The 10,188-nt window shown below is 67.8% G+C and overlaps 1 protein-coding gene across 2 annotated transcripts; it reads left to right on the top strand.

Annotated features, from left to right (window-relative positions):
• The first annotated feature begins 644 nt into the window (after positions 1 to 644).
• Positions 645 to 4,955, top strand: STAC3 (SH3 and cysteine rich domain 3). Of its 2 annotated transcripts, none has more exons than XM_084277279.1 (12): positions 645 to 794; positions 1,489 to 1,555; positions 1,915 to 2,173; positions 2,328 to 2,425; positions 2,712 to 2,787; positions 2,895 to 2,989; positions 3,110 to 3,176; positions 3,445 to 3,494; positions 3,602 to 3,705; positions 4,125 to 4,176; positions 4,340 to 4,477; positions 4,682 to 4,955. In XM_084277279.1, exons 2-12 carry the CDS (start codon positions 1,490 to 1,492, stop codon positions 4,778 to 4,780), a joined length of 1,104 nt encoding a protein of 367 aa, XP_084133405.1. In that variant the 5' UTR covers positions 645 to 794; position 1,489; the 3' UTR covers positions 4,781 to 4,955. The 2 variants fall into 2 exon arrangements, with proteins under 2 accessions (XP_084133405.1, XP_084133404.1); XM_084277278.1 differs by having other exon boundaries at positions 1,912 to 2,173.
• The last annotated feature ends 5,233 nt before the right edge of the window (positions 4,956 to 10,188 follow it).

Here is a 10,188-nt window from a genome sequence, read left to right as displayed (position 1 = left end):
CCCTTGAGCTGATGGGTGCTGGTGTCGCTGTGGGTGCTGGAGTTGGGCCCAGCCCCCTTCACTGGACGCTGCCTTCACGAGCAGAGAGGTAAGAGCTGCCAGGAACGGGGTAGGGGTGCCCAAAGTCCTGCCCCCCACAGCCTGGCAGGGACAGATGTGCCCCATCCCTGGGGGTGTCCAAGGCCAGGTTGGCTGGGGCCCTGGGCAACCTTGTGTAGCTCCAGGCCTGGAGGTTGGTGTCCCTGCCTGTGGCAGGGGGTTGGAGCTCTGGGACCCTTGGGGTCCCTCCCAACCCAGCCCAGGCTGGGATTCTCTGATTCTATATCCAGGGGTTGGGGTGCTGCGGTGCCAGCCCAGCCCCAGGGCCCCCCCTGCCCCCCAGCGTGACAGCCATGGGGTCCCAGCGCTGTCGCCCCACGGCAGCGCTCAGCCCAGAGACTTCCAGCTTTGACACAGAGGCCGGAGCACTGGGTGTGTGTCTGCCCCATGCCAGGGGGGGTGTGTGTGTGTTGGGCCCCAGGGACACCCAGCAACCCACCAACGCAAATAGCCAGCGGCTCCTCCGCCCCGTCCCCTCCCGGCTCCTGGGCTCCAATTTCCCGGCGTCAGCCTCGGCCAGCGCTCAGCTGTCGGTTCCCCTCTGTCCTGTCACTCCTGCTCTCCCCGGGACTGGGGCAGCTCCCCCCCCCCACTTCCCTGCGCACCCGTCACCGAGGGCTGGGGGCTCTGCAGCCCAAACATCGGAGACCCTTTGTGGGGGGTTTCATCGCCAGGACCAGAGCTCCAACCACGGTGTGAGTGAGTTTCCCTGCGCGGCTCCTGCTTGTCGTGTGGCCCCTGACCCCCCCACTCCCCCCACCCCCCCAGCCCACGCTGTGAGCCCCTGATCCTCCCAGGTTGCTGTAAGGCCCTGGGGTGCTCCGCTCCTGCAGCACCCCCTGCCCCAGGACTCAGCCCCCACCCCTGTTTCCTTCATCATCCCGGTGGGTTTTTGGGGTGGGGAGGGAGGGGGGCACCTCAGGCGTCCCCAAAAATAGTGACACCTGTGGGGATGGGCAGCAGTCAGAGGTGGAATGGGGCGGGTTTGGGGGGTGCAGGGGCAGATCCTGCCCCCGTGGTGGCACGGGGCTTCTGCAGGGAGGGCAGGGGGGCTGCACAGTGGTGCCAGCTGGTGGCAGAGGCCCGGCCCAGGGGGCCAAAAGCGGCACCGTCTGCGGGTCGATGGTGAGGTGGAGATGTCGGGACAGCCATGGACACACACACACACAGCCCAGGGTCTGGCTCATGGCGCTCAGCACCGTGTACCCCTCAGCACATGGGGCCCCAGGACTTGCCTGTGGCAGAACTGGTCCTTGCTGGAGCAGGAGCGGGCGGAGGTGGAGAGGTGGGAGATGCTTCTTCCCATCCAGGAAGCTCTGGGCACCCGCAGCAGGAATGGCCCAGCTGATGTGATGCCTGACAGCTCTTCCTCCTCCTTTCCCCACGCAGCATGACAGAGAAGGAAGTGCCGGAGCCACCAGCTTCACCTGCCTCAGGTGGGAAACCCACAAGCAGGGTAAGTGGGTGCCCAGAGGGCAGCTTTGGGTCGGTGGGGGAAGCCACCGTTCTGCCATCGTCTCTGCCCCAAACCCTGGGAGTTCTGTGGGGCCAGGGATGCCTGGTGGGATCCTGGGTGGCCCGTTCCCAGCTTGGCTTTTCCCCAGGGCGCCCACGGCCACGCGGTGCTCGGGACTCGCAGCTGCTCCTTTAGTGGGACGGGAGAAGGGTCCCTGTCCTCGCAGCCCGTTCGCCCCAGGATGACCCCTGGGGTCTCCTCCCGCTTGGGAGTCTCTAGGTCAGAGCAAAGGGGCCGCTCCCTGGCTGCCTCCCCCCAGGCACCTGCCCCGTGCAACGTGTCCTCTCCTGCCCCAGCAGCTACAGAAGCTGAAGCAACTTTTCCAGCGAAAGCCCAAGGAGGAAACAGCTCCAGAGCCTCAGCCCAACGGGGAGCTGGTCAGCCCCTCGGGGGGGCCCATCTACTACATCTATGAGGATGAGGAAGAGGAGGAAGAGGAGGAGGAGCCTGAGCCCCCTCCCGAGCCTGAGAAACTCGTCAATGACAGACCCCACAAGCTCAAGGATCATTACTTCAAGAAGCCCAAGTTCTGTGACGTTTGTGCCCGGATGATTGTCCGTGAGTCCTGAGCAGGGGGCTGGGGCTGGGGGCCGTGCTCAGGGCGAGGGCTGGGGGCCAAGGCTGCTGAGTGCTGCAGCCCAGCCGTCCCCACAGCTGCAGTGTCACATTCCCTCCTCCTTTCCACCCCCCCACCCCCCCCCATCACCACCAGTCAACAACAAATTTGGCCTGAGGTGCAAGAACTGCAAAACCAACATCCACCACCACTGCCAGTCCTACGTGGAGATGCAGCGCTGCTTCGGCAAAATCGTGAGTGGCACCACCACCATCACCCCCCACACCCCAGGGGTGGGGGGCTTTGGGGCTCCTCCACACTGGGGAAACCAGAGCATCGTGGTGGGGAGCAGCCAACTCGCTGCTGGGGGGGGGCATGAGCCAGGGCCCACCCCCTCTTCCTGCCTCTGGGAGGGAGGACCTAGGTGTCTCCTCATTGCTGGGTGGTCACCCTCTTGTTTCCCCCCCTCCACCCCAAAGTCAGCTCTCCCAGGAAGGGTCTGGGTGGTGGGTGATGCTCTGCCCTCCTCTCCCCTTGCAGCCCCCGGGGTTCCGCCGGGCGTACAGCTCCCCCCTCTACAGCGACCAGCAGTACGCCTGCGCCAAGGACCCGCTCTGTAAGTCCCGGCCCCACACCGGGGTGGGGTGTGTGGGGGTCCCCCATCTCCTCACATCCCCCCCTGCCCCAGCTTGAACCCCTCTCACCATCCCCCTGCCCCAGCAGCAGCCAACAGGAGCGACCCCGTGTTCGAGACGCTGCGGACGGGCGTCATCATGGCCAACAAGGAGCGCAAGAAGGGGCAGGACGACAAGAAAAACGTGAGCCAGCGCCGGGTCCACCTTGCACCCCAAATACCCAACGTGCTGGCACCCCCCCCAGCCTCGGTACCCCCTCCTCCCTGCCCGCTCCGCGCCCCCTGACAGCTCTCTGCCCCCCAGCCCTTGGCCGCTGTGATGGACGAGGAGCCGGAGGCCACGAAGACACAAGGAGGCAAAGCTGAGGGTGGTGAGTGATGGGACTGACCTGGGGCTGGGGAGCTGGGGAGGGGGCTGAGCTCCCAGCAGGGAGCCCCATGGGGTGGCTGTGTCTGGGGGTCACAGGGGGGTGGGGTTTTTTCCCTGCAGAAAAAGGGGGGCTTCAGGTCTCCCCTTTGGGTTCTTCTCTCTGCTTCACCTCATTGACCTGGGCACAGGAGACCCTCCGGGGGATGCTGGTTGCAGGGTGGGTTGGTGGCACCAAGGGAGGTGTAACCCCCCCTTCCTCCCATCCCCAGGCGCCTCTGAAGGGGACAAGAAGACTGAGAAGAACCCAACAGATGACAAGGTGCTCATCACCCTCACCCCACACCCCAAATGCCATGGGTCTCCCTGCTGGGCTCCCTGGGGCTGCCCCACCTTCTCCAGGGTGCTGATCCCCTCTCTCCCACCCAGAACAAGAAGCCCCAGCCAGGGATTCGTGGTGGTTACCCACAGACTCATTATTTCGTGGCACTTTATCGCTTCAAAGCCCTGGAGAAAGATGACCTGGATTTCCCGTGTGTTCCCAGCCATGGGGCGGGCAGGGGGTGATGGGAGGGGGTCCACGGACTGTCCAGGGGGTGATGGGAGGGGGTCCACAAGGCTGTCCATGGGGTGATGAGAGGGGGTCCACGGGCTGACCAGGGGGTGATGGGAGGGGGTCCACGGGCTGACCAGGGGGTGATGGGAGGGGGTCCACAGGCTGTCCAGGGGGTGATGAGAGGGGGTCCACGGGCTGACCAGGGGGTGATGGGAGGGGGTCCATGGGCTGTCCAGGGTGTGATGAGAGGGGGTCCATGGGCTGACCAGGGGCTGAGGGGAGGGGGTCCACGGGCTGTCCAGGGGCTGAGGGGAGGGGGTCCACGGGCTGTCTGGGGGGTGATGGGAGGGGGTCCATGTCCCCCTCCTCGTGCTGAGCCTTCCCTTGCCCTCACAGGCCAGGGGAGAAGATCACGGTGGTCGATGACTCCAACGAGGAGTGGTGGCGGGTAAGGCTCTGAGGGGAGCGATGCGAAGGGGGGAGAGGGTGGGTGGGAGCACAAACCTGCTGCGAATTGTACCCTCCCCCACCCTCTATCTGCTTTTCCTGGGGTGGGGGGTACAGAGCCTGGCTCTGCCCCTCACCTCCCCCCCCCACACTGACTTTTCCAGGGGAAGATCGGGGAAAAAGTGGGTTATTTCCCTCCAAACTTCATCATCCGGGTGCGGGCGGGCGAGCGGGTGCACAAGGTGACACGGTCCTTCGTGGGCAACCGGGAGATCGGGCAGATCACGCTCAAGAAGGACCAGGTGAGACAGGACCACCCCCCCTGCCCCCCACCATCCCCCCCCCATCCCCCTGCTGCACCCCCAGCCGCTCCAGGCCCTGGCCTGTATTACCCACCCCCCCCAGCCCCTCGGCTGACACCCCCCTCCCTAAGCCTGGGGGTTGTTGGTGCCCCCCCCCCTGCTCTGCCTCACCTGACCCCCCCCCCCGCCCCCTCTCGCCCCCAGATCGTGGTACAGAAGGGGGAGGAGGTGAACGGGTACGTCAAAGTCTCCACGGGCCGCAAAGTGGGGCTCTTCCCGGTGGATTTCCTGCAGGAGATCTGAGGGGGCCACGGCCAGGGCCCCCCCACCCCAGGCTGGGGACGGAGGGAGCCTGGCTGCAGCCAGCTGCTGGAGCTGGAGACTGCGACATCCCCCCCCCCCACTACCCCCCTCACCTTTCCTGCTGCCTGCAGAAGGAGTGGGGGGGGGTGTCCTGCTGGGGACCGTCTACCCGGGGTGGGGGTGTTGGGGGTGCTGCTCAGGCTGCTTCCCCCGGGGGGGGGGGGGGGTCGGTGCCTGCAGAGACAGTGGGGGTGAGGAAGGGGCACCCCCAACCCTGGCTCTGGAGCTACCCACCCCCCCGTGCCTGGGGTTCCTCGGGGGGCTTGGGGGGGGTCCTGTCTGGGTGCCCCGGGCTGTGTAACCCCCGTTCTGGCAATACACGTCTGCTCCTCCCCCCGCCCCGAGCTCTGCCTGGTCTGGATTGCTGGGGGGGCAGGAGGGGGGGGCTGCCCCGGGGGCTGCCCCGGGGGCTACACCGGGGGCTGCCCCGGGGCTCTCCTGCTTCGGGCAGTTCCCGGTGCAGCCGGGTCTCCCCCCCCCTCCCCGACACCGAAGGGGGTCCCGACCCCCCATCACCCCCCCCAGGGGTCCGGGGCCGCCCCGCGGGGCCGAGCGCTGGCGCTGGGCCCGGCAGAGCCCGAATAGGGGCCGCGGGCGACAGGTGACGGGCCCCGGGGACAGGACGGGACCTTGGAAGGCGCAGGGCGGGCGCCGGGACAGCTGCTGGGGGGGGTTGGGGGGGGTTAGGGGGGGCGGGGAGCGCCAGCCCCGGGCGGGGTGGGGGGGGGCACCTGGCCAGCGCCGGGTTCAGGGGCCGGGGGCGGCCCGGCGGGGGCGGCCCGTGACGTCACGCGGCCGTGACGCCGGCGGTAACCACGGCAACGGCCCGGAAGCGGCGGCGCGGGGGCGGGAACCGAACCGGGGGCTGGGGGGTCGGTACCGAGCGCCGCGTGTCGCCGTGGTGACCGGACACCCGCGGGGAGGGTGGTGGGGGGGGAGAGGGAGAGACCCCGACCCCCCCCCCCAGGGAACGGGCCCGGGGCGCTCGGCCGGGCTGTCCCGGCACCTCCGGGCCAGGCGGGGGCGCTGCTGCGGCGCCGGGGGGGGGCGGGGGGAGGGGGGCGTGTCCGTATGCAAATACATGCAAATTACCAGGCGGGAACCGCGGCGCCCCCTGGCGGACGGCTGAGGCCCCGCGCCCCGGTGGTCCCATCCCCCCCCCCCCGGTGAGGGGCCGGGGGGTGTCAACGGCCCCTCCCCAGCCCCCCCCGCCCCCAGGGACACCCCCACCCCCCCACCGGGGCTGCCCCCGGGGACCCCCCCTCCCCCCCGCGGGGTAACCGGGGCACTCAACCCCCCCCAGGCTCGGGGCGGGGGGGGACACACGGGGGGGTCTCTGGCTCCCACCCTCTTTGGCCGGGCCGGGGCTGCGGGTGCCCGGGAAGGAGGGGGGGGGGGAGCGCCCATCCCGGGACCCCTCACGCGGGGGGGCTGCTGCGAGCGAGCTGGGCTGGCGGGTCCCGACCCCCCCCCCCTTTCACCCCCCCTCCCTTTCTCTCCCCGACACCCCCCCCCCCCGCGTTATCCTCTCCAAGCACCACAGAGGAGCCGGGGGGGGGGGTCCCGTGTCCCCCATCCCCGGGGATGCTCCTCACTGGGGGGTCCTCCCCCCGTAGCTCAAGCACCAGATGGAATTGGGGGGAGGGGAGGGGGGCTGGGGGGGGCCCTGCGGAGCTCCCCGCTCGCTCCGTGCCCCCCCCGGCTCTCTGACTGCCGAGCTATTACAATTTTCCGCCTCATTAGCGGCTCCTCGTCCGGTTAATTGTACCGGGAACGTCTATTTATTTATTTCCAGAGCCCGGGGGGGGCAGGGGGAGGGGGGAGGGGGGTGGGGGGGGGCACGCGCGGCTCTGGAAGCCGATTTGCTGCATCCCAGAAGCAGGGAGGGGGAGGGAGGGGGGGGAACCACTCAGGGATGGGGGGGAGAGGGGGGGGCGTGGGGGGGGGAGGGCTCCAGCTGATTTAACAGCTGAAGAGAACAACTTAATTAGACTCATCTGGAAAATTGGGTAAAGCCCCTTTCATCAGCCTCCTGGCGCCCCCCCCACCCCCCCCCCCGCCCCCTCCCCTCCATCCCCTCTGGCTTCGCAGCCGCTTTGGGATGGGATGGGGGGGGGGGGGGGGGCTGGAGCCCGGCCCTGCGGAGCAGATGGGCTTCATTACACGCCGGGGCTAATTGGATTGATCGGCAGTTAATAGGAAATTAAGAGGTGAATTTCCACCCCCCACACACACACCCCAATCCCCCCCCCCCTCCTCAATTCCATCCCGGCTGCCCAGGTGTTCCTCACAGCCTCTCCATCCCAGTATAACCCAGACTCACTGGAGGATGGTGGTACTGGGTGCACTGGGATGGGGATGGGATGGGATGGGGATGGAGATGGGATGAGGATGGGATGGGGATGGGGATGGGATGAGGATGGGATGGGGATGGGGATGGAATGGGATGGGGTGGAGATGGGGATGGGGATGGGGGGGATGGGGATGGGATGGGGATGGGGATGGGGTGGAGGTGGGGATGGGATGGGGATGGGGATGGGGAGGGGATGGGGTTGGGGATGGGATGGGGATGGGATGGGGAAGGGGATGGAGATGGGATGGGGATGGGGATGGAGATGGGATGGGGATGGGGATGGAGATGGGATGGGGATGGGATGGAGATGGGATGGGGATGGAGATGGGGATGGGGATGGGGATGGGGATGGGGATGGGGATGGAGATGGGGATGGGGATGGGGGGGGATGGGATGGGGGGGGGAATGGGGGGGTAGCACTGAGGTGTGCACCCCCCCGGCACGCGGGTCCTGAGCACAGGTTCAGGGTTTGGGCTGCACCCCACAGCCTGCCCCCCCTTGGGGGGGGGTCACACACAGGGCCCCTCACATCCAGCCCAGCCCCGGGGTGCTGCGTGTGGCTCTGCCCCGGTGGCCCCTCTGCCCCGGCAGCTGCAGCGCTGGGATCTTGTTCTCCACCTCCAGGCAGGGAAATCAACGCATTAAACTCAGCTGAACCATCCCCCCGCCCCAGCTGCCCCCCCGCCCCCTCCCCCAGCCATAAATCAGCATAAATGCAATTTACATATTCATGGTATTTATCCAATAACTGTCCCGTCCCAGATTAAACGCGCCCCGGGGATCACCGGGGCTCCTTATCTGTGCCGGGGGGGGGGCTCCGGGAAGGAGCAGCTCTGCTCGGGGAGCCGGGCAGCGGGGCGGGGGGCTGCGCTCCTCAGCATCCCCCTCCCCAGCATCCCCCTCCCCAGCATCCCCTCCTCAGCATCCCCCTCCTCAGCGCCCCCCTCCTCAGCGCCCCCCTCCTCAGCATCCCCCTCCTCAGCATCCCCCTCCTCAGCATCCCCTCCTCAGCATCCCCCTCCTCAGCATCCCCCTCCTCAGCATCCCCCTCCTCAACGCCCCCGTCCTCAACATCCCCCTCCTCAGCATCCCCCTCCTCAGCATCCCCCTCCTCAGCATCCCCTCCTCAGCATCCCCCTCCTCAGCGCCCCCCTCCTCAGCGCCCCCCTCCTCAGCATCCCCCTCCTCAGCATCCCCCTCCTCAGCATCCCCCTCCTCAGCGCCCCCCTCCATCTCTCTCGCTTCAGGCAGGTCCTGGGGAGAGGAGCTTGGAGAGGGGGGGAGATGTGGGGCTGGGCAGCAGTCCTGAACCCCAACCCAAAGCTCTGCAGGGCCCCCTCCCTTCCTTCCCCCTCCGCCCCCCCCCAGGGTCCCCACGCAGCTCCTTGCGCCTCAAGCCCCCCACCCCATCCCCAAGCAGCGCTGGGGACCCGTCGCGGCACAATGTGGGGGGGTCATTCCCCCCACTGCTTGGTCCGGAGGGAAGGCCCCGAGGGGAGCTGGCAGGGTTTGGGGGTAGGTGCCCCCCCCCGCGTGGGACACCGGCGCGTCTCCCCTTCCCGACAGGTCCCTGTCAGCGGTAATGACCAGCGCGGGGTCCGGCGGGGCCCCGGGGCTCGGTGCTGAGCTCATTAGGGGGGATTTAATGAGGGCAGGCGGCAGGCACTGCCTCTGGCTGTTTGTCACGCTGCCTCTGGCCGTGCAGCCTGCCTGGACCCCCCCACGCCGCTGCCTGGACCCCCCCACGCCGCTGCCTGCCCCCCCAGCATGGCACAGCACCCAGCCCCGCGCAGCCTCTGGCTCAGCCCCCCAGCACAGCTTTTTATTGGGGGGGGGGGGGGGGTCTGGGGGTGCAGCTCTTGCTCTGGCACTGGTGCTCACTGGGACCAGCATCCCGCTGCTGGGGCTGTCCCCAGCCTCAGTTCGCACTGAGAGGGCTGCGGATGGAGAGGGGTCCTTGGGGACCCCCTGTTGCTCCCCACTCTGGCCCCAGTGCCTGGGTGGTGAGACCCCTCCCCTGGACCCCTCCCCACCCACGTTTCAGTTACACCCTGTGTGGGCACTAACAGGGGCAGGGATGAGCTCTTGGGAGGGGGCTGGGGGGTGTCTCCTGGTGATAGGGGGGGGGGGCTGCAGGTCACTGCAGGGACCCTGTGTGGCAGCTGAGCCTGTCGGAGGGACCGGGGGGGTCTTGGCTCAGTCCCCACTCTACCTGCTGCCCCCACCCAGGCTCCTGACCCCCGGATCATGGGGTGTCCCCCTCCCAAATAATTTGCAGAGGATGAAACATCCCCCCCCCCCCCCAAAAGCCTGGCTGGGGAGGGGCTGCTGCGTGCAGCCCGTGTCCCCACAGCCCCTGTGATGTGAACTAAATCCATCCTAATTAGCGCTGATTTGCATGGGGAAATGAAAATGAACCTAGCCTGGCTTTATTGGCATTAGTGATTCCAGTTGGGCACATCAGCACGTGGCAGGCAGCTGAGGGGCAGCACTGGGGTGGCAGAGAGCCCCCTGCCCCCCCCACCCCTCCCCTTGTACCCCCCTCCCCAGGCCCGACTCCAGGACCCCTCGCTCAGCACTGGGCTCAGAGCCTGGGTTCTGCCCAAGTGCCCTTCCTGGGTGGGAGGGGGATGCTGCTGCACCCCACTCCCCCCCCAACAACCCCCCCAAAGTGCCCCTAATTGTGAGAACTGGCACTTTTCTGCCCCAATTACCCCATCCCCCAGCTTGTCTCTGGGAAGGGGCCAACTCAGGACCCTCCAGGGAGCTGCAGCAAAGCTCCAGTTGCTGGGGGGTGCAGGGGGGGGTCACGTACCCCCGTGTACCTCGATTCACATGGATTCACCCCCATCCCCATGCCTCTTATTTCCACACACATCCCCAGGAGCCCCTTCTGCCTGCATCCTCCCACACGTGTCAACACGTGTGTGCACGCGTGTGGCCCCCCCAACCCTCTACATGCCAACTGGGAGCTCAGGCAGGAGCATGTTCTCAT

This window comes from Gallinula chloropus, assembly GCF_964237585.1.
Source record: "Gallinula chloropus genome assembly, chromosome: 31".
NCBI classification, from domain to species: domain Eukaryota; kingdom Metazoa; phylum Chordata; class Aves; order Gruiformes; family Rallidae; genus Gallinula; species Gallinula chloropus.
The sequence above is the reverse complement of the archived record's forward strand: the minus strand, read 5'-3'. Positions and strand labels throughout refer to the sequence as shown.

Coding starts and splice junctions, on each gene's coding strand:
- STAC3 (XM_084277278.1), top strand. CDS start 1,490: ATGACAGAGAAGGAAGTGCCGGAGCCACCAGCTTCACCTGCCTCAGGT. Junction 1,556..1,911: donor GTGGGAAACCCACAAGCAGG/GTAAGTGGGTGC, acceptor CTCCTGCCCCAG/CAGCTACAGAAGCTGAAGCA. Junction 3,706..4,124: donor AAAGATGACCTGGATTTCCC/GTGTGTTCCCAG, acceptor TTGCCCTCACAG/GCCAGGGGAGAAGATCACGG.